Source organism: Geotrypetes seraphini, chromosome 5 (genome assembly GCF_902459505.1).
Source record: "Geotrypetes seraphini chromosome 5, aGeoSer1.1, whole genome shotgun sequence".
Taxonomy (NCBI): domain Eukaryota; kingdom Metazoa; phylum Chordata; class Amphibia; order Gymnophiona; family Dermophiidae; genus Geotrypetes; species Geotrypetes seraphini.
Genome location: NC_047088.1, coordinates 205,446,119 through 205,461,250, shown reverse-complemented (window position 1 = coordinate 205,461,250; position 15,132 = coordinate 205,446,119). Strand labels below are relative to the sequence as shown.

The following is a 15,132-nucleotide window of genomic DNA, read 5'->3' as shown; positions in this document are numbered from 1 at the left end:
ATCAATCAAGTGGAGAAAGCTTCAACCAAAGCTAGACAAATGCTGGGTTGTATCCGAAGAAGTTTTGTCAGCCGAAAGCCTGAAGTTATAATGCCGTTGTACAGGTTCGTGGTGAGACCTCATCTGGAGTACTGTGTTCAGTTTTGGAGGCCGCATTATCGGAGGGATGTGAAGAGGATGGAGTCAGTTCAGCGAATGGCCACTAAGATGGTCTCAGGACTCAAGGATCTCCCATATGAAGAACGTCTATGAAGGCTGCAGTTATATTCTCTCGAAGAACGCAGAGAGAGGGGAGACATGATAGAGACGTTCAAATATCTTACAGGTCTTACTGAGGTGGAGGAAGATATCTTTTTCCTTACAGGTCTCATGGCAACAAGAGGGCATCTGCTCAAACTCAAGGGTGGGAGACTTCATGGCGACATCAGGAAATACTTTTTCACTGAAAGAGTGGTTGATCGTTGGAATGGTCTTCCACGTCAGGTTGTCGAGGCCAACAACGTGCTTGACTTCAAAAGACGATGAGATAACATGTGGATACACTCTGGGAAAATGCTTAAGAGGAAGGTTCTTTTAGGGGGAGGGTTTTTTGAGTGGGCAGACTTGTTGGGCCGACGGCCCTTTTCTGCTGTCATACTCTATGTTTAGGTGAATATTCTCTGGTCATGAACTGTTGCAGAAAAATGTCAATGATTTCAGCTCCTCCTCCTTCACAAGTGGAATATAGTGCCCTCTTCAGTTCGTACCAAAACAATCAATATCCACTATAACATAAGAAAGCAGGAGGAGGAGCACGGAGAACTTCCCCAGAACAGTACATTCCTGTTCTGCTCTGTAACTCATGAAAAAGAACAATAGTTAGAATGAACCAAGAAAGGTGTACCAACAAACCACACTGCTTTGTGCAAACACAAACACATATGGAGCTCAGGTGCTCAATGTATGGCTTTATTAGTCATTTATAATTACATGTACTTCCAGCTGCCAGGAGAAAAACTCTAGTGGTATATGAATTTATCTGAGGCAGAAAGCAGGCACATTGAAAACCGACAGGGAAGGCCATACAAACGCCTATGTGCATTAACAGAAAGATTATCCAGGTAAGAACCTAATCGTCCATTCTGTTAAATAAACATAAGAGTCTGTACTCTAGGTGATTTACCAAAGCAGTGACAGACACTTAGGGTGGGACAGATGAGCCTGCCCACAAAACCGAGGACCAAAAAGCAGCATCTTCCCGAGCTACCATGTCCACTCTGTAGAATCTTGTAAAGGTATGGAGAGTAGACCAAGTAGCTGCTCAACAAATCTCTTTGTGCAGTACTGCCCTGATCTCTACCCAGGAAGCCGCCACACCTCGTTGAATGAGCTTTGAGAGCAATAGGTAGCTGTTTACATTACCATACAAATCCATCTGGCAATGGATGCCTTGAAAGCAGGCCTGCCTTGGCTTGACTGATTGGTTACAACAAACAGATAGAAGGAAAGATGAAGTCATTTGTCCGTTCTAAATAGTTGAGTAAGTGTCACTGTAAGACTAGTCTCTGCAATATCTTATCTTGCTAGGCTAAACACATAGCCTGAAAGGTGAATAGACAGTCCTCTTGGTTGACGTGAAATGCTGAAACAACCTTCAGTAGAAAGGATGGTACCATGCGGAGGACAATTCCTGCCTCCTTGATCCTGAGGTATGGTTCTCTGCACACAAGTGCCTGCAATTCCAAGACCCTTGTTGCTGAGACTATTGCCACCAGAAACATTGTGTGAGATCCAGCAGAGATGCCCCTTGAAGAAGCTTGTACAGGGGGCTTACAAAGTCCTTTCACTACAATGTTAAAATTCCACACCAGAAAGGACTGGTGTAATGGAGGCCTCAATATGAGTGTCCCCTTCAAATATATGGTTACATCCAGATGCTGAACATGGGGGGAGAGAAAGGAAAGAGGAAGAATTGAGGTGGAGGAGAGGAAGGGAGAGATGATTGGCAAATCGGGCAGCACTAGTGTCAGGGATGGAGTCGGGGTGGTTTCAGGGGTCGATCTTAACTAAGGCTTATATCAGGACTATCTTTAAAAATCATGCTAGGACTTATTTTTGGGGTAGGTCTTATTTAATGAGGATCAAAATCTGCAATCAAATAGCACAGCAAGAACATGAGGAAGGTAACAAAAAAATTCTGGATCACACATTTGGGCTAACACTCAGAAGGACTGAACACTGTGGAAACAAGATACTAGGATAGATGGACCATTGGTTTGACCCAGTATGACTATTCTTATGTTCTTATGAAGTTACTTCGCATCAGTAGATGTTGTTAAAGAAACTGGGGTGCTCCCCTTTTTTCAAATCTCCACCGTGACCTATGCACAGCATGGGTTAACATTCACAGCATGGGGTTGTAAGTCAGTTAACATTCATTGGTCTACCACTCCAGAGTAGGGTTCATATTAGACTGGAATTCCATGCAGAGTAGTATAATCTGTTATAACTGCTGCCTATCCAAAGCATAAAAAGGGAGAGAAGTGGATGAGCCTTACTCCTTTCTCTCTCATCAGTGCTCATGTGAATTTATGCTTTAAACTGGGGTTATAAATTTTAAACTGGGGTTATATTCAATAAAAAAAAAAGTATAAGGCGTGAAGCTCTGTGCACAGAAAAAGCTGAATCTGGTGGCCAAGTAGTCATCCTAAAATCAGATACACAGGGGCAGAAAAGGAAGTGGAAAAAACCAGGATGTTTGATGTGTAGAAATAGGTAGCAGGAAAGAAGTGGTTAAAGAGTCTTGTCTGGAATACTTGCAATTATGAAACCCACAGATCATATAAACCAGATGGAATTTGCCCAAATGCCACCTACCAAAAATGGTCTGTAGTCTCTTCCACAGAAGCAGAAGGACAGAGACTAATATTTAAAGTATGTATACTTTCTCATAGCTCCCCTAGACTTTCTTCTTCCAGAAATTTAAATACCTCCCAAATACAAATACACAAGAGATGAACCTCTTAATTGAAAGGAAGCTCTGGAATAAAGATCAGGATGAGAGTAAAAGAATAGACTCCGGAATATGAAAGTATTTACAGAAAGATTAGTGGGCACTTGGAATAGCTTCCCAACAGATGTGGTACAGAACAGGATGGTAACTGAATTCAAGAAAGTATGAGATAGGCATAGAGAATTCTCTGAAGGAGAGAGACACACACAGAGACTGTACAACTTAGTAGTTGGTGTGAATGGGAAGACTGACAAGTTATATGGTTGATCTGCATTTCTTGTCTCCATTTCTAAGATAACCAGCAAAGAAAGGTTAACTGTTTAAAAAGTATACAAATTTTACCTTTATATGAAATTAAAATTTTGCTTTAAGAAAATATAAATTTGATTACAGTAAATGTTTGATAAAAAAATCTGACTTGGAAATATGCATTTCAGATAAAATAAATTATATGCAAATCTTTTCTAAAAAGTATATTAAAAAGTCGGTTCTGAGTTACTTAGATCTCAGAGCAGAGAAACATTTATGCTTTGTGTCACTCAAAAAAAGCACATTAAATTTCAGTTACTCAACAGGATAAATCCATTTAGTTCAGCACTTAGAATTAAAGAAGATCCTCTAGTGCCCTCACATGGACATCAGTGTGTGTGTGTATATTACATGCATACACACATATATATCTTAAAACATTTCTAAAAATAGATATGGAGGGATAGTCTAATCTTTCCTAATTAAAGATTATCAGATATTCTTATTTTATTATAACACAAAAATCAATATGAGGGCATTTCACAAAGGCAGCATCAAATATGGTGAACAAGGATCTCAATACTAACGATTTCTTAATATTTCTGTACCATTCTGAACTTTTACCCAATGTCACTAATATCGGTAGGATATCTTTTAAAAAAGTACATTATTAAAAAAAACATATCTATAAAATCTTATATACCGCCACATCTGAATAAAGTCCCAAAACACATCCAGTATGAACCAAACTAAACAGCTACATACAGTATTTCTTGGTGCTCAATAGAAGGTGTTCAGTAAAGATAAAAACCAAAGCAGATATGAGGGACTGGTGAAGAAAGCTGTGTGCTAGGAAACCGTGCTCTGAGGTTTAGCACAGAGCCCTAATGCAAGCATTAAAAAAGTGCTCAAATGCAATAAGTTGAGGATGAAAAAATGCACATGAGTGAGCACATGAGTCTGTGCTAGCAGTAGCCATACTTAGAGCACAAGAAAACTGATGCCTGGAGTTATAAGTCTGCACTTGTGCAGGAATGCTATTCTGTATGTTCAGTTCTTGCAATATTACTGTGGGCCGTTTTGTGAATTGGGTCGGTTAGAAGCAATCACTGACTTTAGTGAATCGGGGCCAAAGTGAATCAACATAATGCACTGTCAAAGGCATCTACTGTTAGATAAGAGGGGCAATGCCCCCAATAATGAATCTACTAGCGGTACGCCCCCACAGAGCGGTTTGACATAATCTCTGCTAGTTCACCTAACAGTACACATTTGTATGAATTAAAGCTCTGTCTGCAGCTAGCTATGTAAGGCCAGCGTGGCTGCATAGGACACAAAAGAAGCTGGGATACTAAATTTACACCCCATCCACTGGCTTCCCATACAGGCACATTGTTAGTGGAAGGGCCAAGACTGTCACTATCTGCATTCCATATATGCCCTGCAAAATTCAAAAGTAATTGAAAAATCTGAAGTCTTACCTTCCTTCCCCTCTGCGATATATTAGGTGTTTTAGTGATTAGCTTTTCCATCAAGTATTCTCTGTTCTGCAATATGAAAAAATTACAGCTAAAGCAAATGAAAGACATACTCTCACTTAAGTTGATGTTTAAAGCACAAAGTATTTTACCTTAGCTTTCTGGAAGAATTTGCATTTTAAAAGTTCTGCTGCTGTAGGCCTGAAAGATCAATAAAGACCTACCTTAAGAATATACATCATCATTTAAATATATTAAATGTTTGTATAGAGTTACAGCAAAAAAATTTGATCAAATATTTAAATATAAATTGTTATGGCTCAGTATCAATGACACACACACACAAAAAAAAGAACAAACAAACAAACCTAAATCTTTCTGGTATTTTGTGCAGAGCAGGGATGACCAAACAAAATATACCCTATAACAGTATCAAAACAAATGGTATAAAATCTAACATGTATGTTACATTCAAAGAAAAATACCTTTTTGTTGACCGTAACATACATATCAGATTTTTAATAAAAAGAGATTATGTACTTACCCTGGTAAACTCTTTTCCAGTAGATAGGTGAGACATTCTAGACAGTAGGGTTATTTCCCCATAGCCACGTGCTACTGTAGAAGGAATCCTCTCTGGATTTTTCACTCCGTCTGTTGTACTTCACTGGGCTCTCTAGTGCTACCTTCAGTTAGTACCCAAACATTTAAAGCCGCCTAATACACATAACGTAGAGTCACCTGTAGCAACAGGCTTAAACAAATTGTTCTGCTCAAAATCTAACTAAACAGTGCCATTAACCACCAACACAGGCTTCAAAAGAGCTCAAAAACTACTCCCCAATAAAGTGAAACATATATACAAATTCTTCCCAGTCCTTAAAGGCTGACAGGCTTCCAAGAATCCGCTTGGAGAATCATAAACAGACTAAAAACTGTAAATGCAGGAAGGACTGGGCGGGTAGGTGGGAGGAAGTCTAGAATGTCTCACCTATCTACTGGAAGAGAGCTTACCAGGGTAAGTACATAGGGCTGGATTCATGTACCTGCCCAATCGGGCCTGATCTGGGCAGGTCTGACGAACTCTTCAAACTAAAATATGCAGATGGGGGTGATCGGAGGAATGCCCACATCTGCTTGCAGGGATTGCTGGTGTGCGATCCCTATGTATGCGCAGACCATCTGCTTTCCCTGTAGATGGTCTGCGCATGTGTTTTGTATCCGTGGGTTGTTTTTTTTTTTTTACTGTTGTTTTTGGGCCCCGACTCTCCTGCCCCTGTTATCACCGGCGGTGGCGGCACTCAGCTGGTCATGTCCTGCTCTCTGCGCCTTCCCTGCAGTGCCAGCCCGCAGGTTTAAAGCGGGGCTGCACTGCAGCATGCAGCCCCGCTTTAAACCCATGGGCTCGCACTGCAGGGAAGGCAGCAGAGATCAGTCTGGGCGGTGAGGGAATGAAAGTTGCTTAAAAGTTGCTTCATTGGGAGCCAACAGGCACTGCTCTCCCCCTGCTCTCTCTTTCTCTCTCTCTAGACCCGACTCCAACAAGGACCAGTTTGGTGAATCGGGCAGCACTGTTATAGGCACGTGTGCAGAAGGAAAAAACTGAAGGTGGTGCTAGAGAGCCCAGTGAAGAACAACAGAGGCAGAGTGGATTCCTTCTGCAGCAGCACAAGGCTACGGCGAAATAACCCTAATGTCTAGAATGTCTCACCTGTTGCACTAGAAATACCATTCAAACATTAATGTACAGCAGGGGTGTCCAACTTGCGGCCCAATGAAGTATTTTGTGCGGCCCTGGTCGAGGGCGATGCAGTGTTTTCCTCTGCTGCCCCCGGGTGTTTACCGTCTTGCCATCTCCCTCCTCTGTCTTGCTGCAGCATTTGCGCGTTTGTGAGGCACCAGAAACATTTTTTTCGGCCAATGCAGCCCAGGGAAGCCAAAAGGTTGGACATCCCTGATGTACAGTATACATATAAAACACCCCAAAAAAATCCCTTAAATGTAATACACACTCATGAAATAAAGCTTTACATATGGTAGGATTAGCTCAGAGACACAAAGGGGTAATAACAGGGAACGAATCCCTCCACCATCTCACCACCCAATCATTGCTTGGTCCTCCACATTGACAGACTGACAGAAAAAAGGTGGCAGTGAAAGACACACAGAAGGACAGGGAGCCAGGGAGAGAGATTGAAAGAAAAAAAAAAAATAGTGGTCAAGGAAACAGACAGCAAAAAAAGACAGACAGAGGCCAAGGAGACAGACAGCAAAAAAAGACAGACAGAGGCCAAGGAGAGAGAGAGAGACAGAAAGAAAGAAAGACAGACACACACATCTATTCTAGCACCCGTTAATGTAACGGGCTTAAAGACTTGGCCGCTGTCTGTCTGTCTTTTTTTGCTGTCTGTTTCCTTGACCACTGTATTTTTTTTCTTTCAATCTCTCTCCCTGGCTCCCTGTCCTTCTGTGTGTGTCTTTCACTGCCACCTTTTCTGTCAATCTGTCAATGTCCCTTCTGTTTGGCTCCCTGTCCTTCTGTGTCTTTCACTGCCACCTTTTCTTTCAGTCCCGTCTGCTTGGCCCCTGTCCGTGTGTGGAGATGTCAAAGGGATGTCAGTGGAGGTCTGTGATGTCGGGGGAATATTTGGGATCTTAGGGGGGATGTAAATTATTGCGCCCCCTTCTCCCACCTACCTTTAAAAAAATAAAAATAAAAAAATAAAAAAATCAAGCAGCAAATGGCAACCAGCACAGAATATCCGCTGCTGGGAGAAGTAAACCACCACTCACTGCAAATTGAACATGTGCGCCTTAAGCGTCGCAAATGCCGCGCATGCACACTTTACCAACTTCTCTTCTACAATTTCTCTGCCAGCCACGGAGCTACGGATGCACGGAGCACCAGGTTAGAAGTGTGCATGCGCGCTAAGGGAATTATTATAGTAGATAAATTCATAATTTGAAAACTTTTTTGTGAAACTCAAAATCACTTCAATATGTAATTTAAGAGCTGCCACCAAGTGTCCCAATTCAGTCCAATGCTGGACCAAAGGGGCTGTCATTGATTTTACTGAGGTACAGAATTGGACTGAGGTCCAGCATTGGAATGAATTGGGACACTCAGTGACAGCTCTTAAATTTTCAGTGCTGGAAGTCTCATGTTTGTCTCATGGAGGCAATTTAGCTCAGTTGCTATGGAATAAAGAGCAGCGCTGGATTTTTAAGTTGCATATCCTAGCTCCGCTAGGGTTAAACAGTGAAATCGAGTGGCAAGCCTCTTTATAGCTATTTTTTCTCTTGAGTTTTGTGTTTCATTTTGACAATGCAGATTTGATTTTTGCCGGTCCCTTTACGACTGGGGGATGGTCAGTGACGTCATGACTTTTTTGACGCTATGACATGGTGTCTCTTTAAATCTAAAGGCGTTTTTGTGCCGTTAAGCAGTGGTTCGGAGCATCTTTGAGCTTTTTTTCCCCATATCTTTATTCATTTTAAAAACCAACATCAAGTGCAACATATTATCAAACAATGTACAAAATAAACAGCACTTAATTCCATCAAATGATATAATAAATGCATATCCCTTCCCCCCAACCCACCTATCCTTTCATACAGTATAAAGATAAGCAACGGAAATACAAATGATCAAGACCGACAAATTACAATAAAATAATCATTTAAAGGCATATCCTCCCCCTCCCCCCCACCCATCCTGGATCTTTAAAGAAGTAAGTTATTCTTATCAGGTACCCAGCGCTAGCTACTTCTTTTATGACTTTACTTTTTAAGTATTAGTTTATTGTTTTCTATTGGTGAATTCAAGTTCATTTCTTGATTTTATTTTTCATTATTGTTTTAGATATTCACCTTTTCCTGCTGCTGCTTACAAGTGTGGTTCAAAATACAATATTATCCCAGGACAAGCAGGCAGCATATTCTTAACACATGGGTGACGTCACCGACGGAGCCCTCGGTACGGACCTTTTAACTAGAAGTTTCTAGTTGGCCGCACCGCGCGTGCGCGAGTGCCTTCCCGCCCGACGAAGGAGTGCGTGGTCCCCAGTTTCTTCGTTTCCGCGGAGCGAAGAAGACGCGTGTATTTTTTCAACGGCCGTTGAAATCACTTTTTGCCTTCCCGCTCGCGCTTTTGTTATATATTTTTCTTCCTCTACCTTCGGGTTTCCTTTTTCTTTCAATTGCAAAAAAAAAAAAAAAAAAAACTTTGATTTTTATTGTTTCTTTCGTTTTTGCCCCGGCGGGGCCTGTTGCCATTATACAGGCCTCGGACTTCGATTTTGCGGAGGCTATCTTCCCCTTCATGCCCCCGCAGGTCGGTTTTAAGAAGTGCCAGCGGTGTGCACGCCCGATCTCCGTTTCTGACCCACACAATTGGTGTTTGCAGTGCCTGGGTCCGGAGCATCGGGCAGATTCCTGCACCCGCTGTGCCACTTTACAAAAACGTACACTTAAAAACCGAAGAATCCAGCAAACCCTGCTCTTCGGCTCCGAGTCGGCGATGGATTCATCACCCTCAACGGCGGTACCGCAGAAATCGGCACCGTCCAGCTCGACACCGACCGATCCCGCATCGGCGCCACTGGCGCCAGGTAAGCCGGCTAAGAAGCCTTCCTCTTCCCTCGAGCGCCCTCCAGCTACGGTGACGACACCGTCCATACCGGCATCGCACCGGTCCCGTAAACGCTCCGCCCCGATAACGGTGAGTGCCTCGTCATCGGCCTCCTCATCGCCGGGGCGTGGAGCGGCATCCAAGGAACCGAAGAAAAAGAAAGCGGTTCCGATGCCACCCCTGGATGACCGTATCTCGGCCATTCTGCAAACTCAGCTTCAGGAGCAGTTGAAGAAACAGCTTGAACAACTGCTACCCTCTATCCTGGCACCGCTCCTTCCGGTACCAGACCGGCCCGAGCCCCGCACCGAGCCCCCGGTGTCCACTCCTTCGGTACCGGTAAACACCTCGATGCCGATCCTTTCGGCCCAACAACTTCCTGATGATCCTGTGGTTCATTCTCAACCCACAGTGGATCCTGCTCGGCACCAGGCGGTACGGCACTCTTCTCGGGACCGAGAACGACGCCGATCGTCCTCCCCTGGTGCCGTTTCGGTGCGCTCTGGTAAATCTTTGTCCAAGACTCGCCACACCGCACCCTCCACCCCGGTGTCCCGACACGCACCAGAGGTCAGGGATCCTGATTTATGGGAGGAGACTCCTCTCGGTACCGAGGAGGATCCCTCCTCATCTGATGAGGAACCATCGGCACCTGATGCCACCTCTAAACCTGAGCAGTCCTCTTTTTCTAAATTTCTGAGGGAAATGTCTGCTGCTCTGTCACTTCCCCTTGAATCTGACTCCAAAAAGTCCCAAGCCTTTTTAGAAGCCTTAGACTTTGAGCAACCTCCTAAAGAGTTCCTCAAACTTCCCGTACATGACATCTTACGGGAGACATTCTACAAAAACTTGGAAAATCCCCTCACGGTACCGGGAGCTCCCCGTAAACTGGACAACCTTTACCGTGTCATCCCTATTCCAGGATTCGACAAATCTCAATTGCCCCATGAGTCCCTTCTGGTGGAATCCACCTTAAAAAAGACTCAGGGCTCCAGTGTCTATGCCTCTACCCCTCCTGGCAGAGAAGGTAAGACCATGGACAAGTTTGGCAAGAGGCTTTACCAAAATGCCATGCTTGCCAACAGGGCAAACAACTATTCCTTCCATTTTTCCTTTTATCTCAAACACTTGGTCCAACAGCTGTCTGCCCTCCAGAAGTACCTACCTGAGCGCAAGGTCCCGCTATTCCAGCAGCACATATCTGGCCTTCTCCAAATGCGCAAGTATATGGTCCGCTCGATATACGACTCCTTCGAGCTCACCTCTCGGGCCTCTGCCATGGCTGTAGCCATGCGTCGCTTGGCCTGGCTCAGAGTCTCCGACCTGGACATCAACCACCAGGACCGCCTGGCCAACGCCCCCTGTCTCGGGGATGAGCTTTTTGGAGAGTCACTGGATTCCACCACCCAGAAACTCTCCGCCCATGAGACCAGGTGGGACACCCTGATCAAGCCGAAAAAGAAGGCTCCCCCTGCTCGACCCTATCGGCCTCAATCATCTTACCAGCGGAGGTTCTCAGCCAGGCCACTCAATCCACCTCCCCAACAATCTCGGCGACCCCGTCAACAGCAGCACCATGCCCAGGCTCGGTCTCAGGCCACTCAACCCTCCAAGCCTCCTCAGCCTGCTAAACAATCTCAGCCCTTTTGACTCTTCTCTCCAGGGCATAGCCAGTCATCCACCCTCGCTGCCTCTTCCACAGCCTATCGGGGGTCGTCTCACCATTTTCTCAAGCCGTTGGGAAGTCATCACGTCGGACCAGTGGGTCCTCAACATCATCCGCCACGGCTACTCTCTCAACTTCCAGACTCTGCCTCCGGACAACCTTCCCGTAGAGTCTGCTTCAAACTCATCTCAAACCCCCCTCCTCCTGAGGGAGGTTCAATCCCTCCTCCTTCTCAATGCCATCGAAGAAGTACCTCCAGATCAAAGGGGGCAGGGATTCTACTCCCGCTACTTCCTGGTACCCAAAAAGACGGGAGACCTCCGTCCCATTCTCGATCTCAGGGACCTCAACAAGTGTCTGGTCAAGGAGAAGTTCAGAATGCTCTCCCTTGCCACGCTCTACCCTCTTCTTTCTCAACACGACTGGCTATGTTCCCTGGACCTCAAAGAGGCCTACACTCACATCTCCATCAATCAACATTCTCGCCGCTACCTGCGGTTCCAGGTACTGCACCACCACTATCAGTACAAGGTGCTACCGTTCGGCCTCGCCTCCTCACCCAGGGTCTTCACCAAGTGCCTTATAGTGGTAGCGGCCTTCCTCAGGTCTCACAACCTCCAGGTGTTCCCCTATTTGGACGATTGGTTGGTGAAAGCACCTACGTCTCCACTTGTGCTACAGGCTACTCATCACACCATCTCTCTCCTCCACCTCCTGGGGTTCGAGATCAACTACCCCAAGTCGCATCTGCTTCCCACCCAGCGACTTCAATTCATTGGAGCAGTTCTGGACACCACGCTAATGAGGGCTTTTCTCCCCTCCGATCGCAAGCAGACCCTGCTCCATCTCTGCCGTCAGGTACTCATGCATCCCTCCATTCCTGCTCGACAGATGATGGTCCTCCTGGGTCACATGGCCTCGACAGTGCATGTCCTTCCTCTGGCTCGTCTCCACCTTCGTACACCTCAGTGGACGCTCGCCAACCAGTGGTCACAGACTACGGATCTTCTTTCTCATCCCATCTCTGTGACATCATCTCTTCAGCAATCTCTCCAATGGTGGTTGAACTCCTCAAATCTTTCCAGGGGTCTACTTTTCCATCTGCCCCCCCACTCTATGATCATCACCACAGATGCGTCCCCCTACGCGTGGGGAGCTCACCTGGGAGATCTACGCACCCAGGGACTTTGGACCCCACAGGAGCGTCGTCATCACATCAATTTCCTGGAACTCAGAGCCATGTTCTACGCCCTCAAGGCTTTCCAACATCTTCTCTGTCCTCAAGTCCTCCTCCTATGCACAGACAATCAAGTCGCCATGTACTACATAAACAAGCAAGGCGGCACCGGATCTCGCCCCCTTTGTCTGGAGGCTCTGCGCATCTGGACCTGGGCCACGGACCGCAATCTCTTTCTCAGGGCGGTCTATATCCAGGGCGAACAGAACTCTCTGGCCGACAATCTCAGCCGCATCCTTCAACCTCACGAGTGGACGTTGGACCCTCCGACTCTACTCTCCATCTTTGCTCGATGGGGCACTCCGCAGGTGGACCTCTTTGCAGCACCTCACAACCATCAGCTGCCCCAATTCTGTTCCAGACTCTTCTCTCCTCACCGTCTGACCCCGGATGCATTCCTGCTCGACTGGAGGGATCGGTTCCTCTATGCCTTCCCTCCACTTCCTTTGATGTTGCGGACCTTGTCCAAACTCCGCAAGGACAATGCCACCATGATCCTCATCGCCCCTCGGTGGCCTCGTCAACACTGGTTCTCCCTTCTGCTTCAACTCAGCTCCAGGGAGCCCATTCCTCTTCCTGTGTTTCCTACTCTACTTACACAGCAGAATCAGTCTCTACTACATCCCAACCTGTCTTCCCTCCACCTGACAGCTTGGTTTCTCTCGGGCTGACCTCTCCTGAGAATCTATCTCAACCGGTCCGCCTCATTTTGGACGCCTCCAGGAAACCGGCCACTCTCCAATGTTACCATCAGAAGTGGACCAGATTCTCCTCGTGGTGTCTCCGGCATCATCAAGAACCCACCTCTTTGGCGGTGGAAACTGTCTTGGAATATTTGCTCTCGCTGTCCAACGCTGGCCTCAAAACCACCTCCATCAGAGTCCACCTCAGTGCCATCACTGCGTTTCACGAGCCTATTCTCGGAAAACCCCTCACGGCTCATCCTCTGGTTTCAAGATTTATGAGAGGGCTCTTCAACATCAAACCGCCTCTCAAGCCTCCTCCCGTCATCTGGGACCTGAATGTGGTTCTCTCTGCTCTCATGAAACCTCCGTTTGAGCCTCTTGCCACAGCTTCATTCAGGCTTCTTACATGGAAGGTGCTTTTCCTAATTGCCATCACCTCTGCCAGGAGGGTTAGCGAACTGCATGCACTGGTTGCCGACCCACCGTTCACTGTTTTTCACCATGACAAGGTTGTTCTGCGTACCCACCCTAAATTCCTTCCCAAGGTGGTCTCGGCTTTTCACCTCAACCAGTCCATTGTGCTTCCCGTCTTCTTCCCTAAGCCTCACTCGCATCCTGGAGAACAGGCGTTGCACACGCTGGATTGTAAGCGTGCCCTTGCTTACTACCTTGATCGTACCAGAGCTCACCGAACATCCCCTCAGCTCTTTTTGTCTTTCGATCCCAACCGTTTGGGCCGTCCTGTCTCCAAACGGACACTTTCAAATTGGCTTGCTGCCTGTATTGCCTTCTGTTATGCTCGGGCCGGTCTCTCACTGGAAGGATCTGTCACGGCCCACAGAGTCCGAGCTATGGCTGCTTCTGTGGCTTTCCTCCGTTCCACGCCCATCGAGGAAATCTGCAAGGCGGCCACTTGGTCCTCAGTTCACACGTTCACTACTCACTACTGTCTGGATGCGTTCTCCAGACGGGATGGACACTTCGGCCAATCTGTGTTACAAAATTTATTTTCCTAATGGCCAACCATCCCTCCTCCCTCTTTGTTAGCTTGGAGGTCACCCATGTGTTAAGAATATGCTGCCTGCTTGTCCTGGGATAAAGCACAGTTACTTACCGTAACAGGTGTTATCCAGGGACAGCAGGCAGATATTCTTAAGTCCCACCCACCTCCCCGGGTTGGCTTCTTAGCTGGCTTATCCTAACTGGGGACCACGCACTCCTTCGTCGGGCGGGAAGGCACTCGCGCACGCGCGGTGCGGCCAACTAGAAACTTCTAGTTAAAAGGTCCGTACCGAGGGCTCCGTCGGTGACGTCACCCATGTGTTAAGAATATCTGCCTGCTGTCCCTGGATAACACCTGTTACGGTAAGTAACTGTGCTTTTTGGTTTCCCGATGCAGAAAACGAAACGTGCTCACGTAGCAACCATGGAACCATCACATAACTAAGTGATTCATCACAGTTTACATATTGAAGTGAATTTGAGTTTCACAAAAATTTTTAATTATAAATTAATATATATATTAAAAAAAAGCTAAAAAGTCTGGAGGACCAAGCAATGATTGGGTGGTGAGGTGGTGGTGGGATTCGTCCCTTGTTATTACCCCCTCTGTGTCTCTGAGCTAATCCTACCATATATAAAGCTTTATTTCATGAGTATATATTACATTCAAGGGATGTGTTTTTTTGGTTGATATAAAACACTAAAAACACTACTGTTCAAAAAATATCTCCCATCAATCTAAACCGCCATCTAATGAGTTCCCAACCAATTCCATTGGGAACAGAATCTCTTTATCCAACCCAAACTAAACACCCCTACTGTCTATATCATCAACATTAATTAACCAACATCATGCAATCATCAAAACAATAAATACACCTCCACTTATAGGCATATGATGCTACTCTCCATCCGAAGAAACTTGACTCATCTCATGGAACATCTTTTGTAATCTAGAATATATTGTAATTCTTACTCTCCACCAGTTGTAAATTGTCTCAGTTGCTAGGTAACATCTCCTGTGATATTGAATGTACTGTAATTCTTCACTATTACCTGTAATTAACACTTCTCCTGTAATGTAATTCTACGGGAAATGCCCAGAAATCTTCCTTATTGTAAATCCGTGGCTATGTCTATCTGCTGCGATATTGAATGTATTTTAACTCTTCACTGTTACTTGTAATCTACT

General features: G+C 45.8%; 1 protein-coding gene across 6 annotated transcripts in view; it reads right to left on the bottom strand.

Annotated features, from left to right (window-relative positions):
• The window catches only part of STK39 (serine/threonine kinase 39), a 238,268-nt gene that overhangs the window by 109,967 nt on the left and 113,169 nt on the right, over window positions 1-15,132 (bottom strand). For all 6 annotated transcript variants that reach the window (XR_004539616.1, XR_004539615.1, XM_033946332.1 and 3 more), the window contains exons 9-10: window positions 4,872-4,920; window positions 4,723-4,788 (exon numbers count right to left, since the gene is read on the bottom strand). Coding sequence is in view for 4 of the 6 variants with exons in the window: in XM_033946332.1 (XP_033802223.1) it covers window positions 4,723-4,788; window positions 4,872-4,920 (115 nt within the window). In the remaining 2 variants the exon portion in view is untranslated. The remainder of the gene's footprint in view (window positions 1-4,722; window positions 4,789-4,871; window positions 4,921-15,132) is intronic.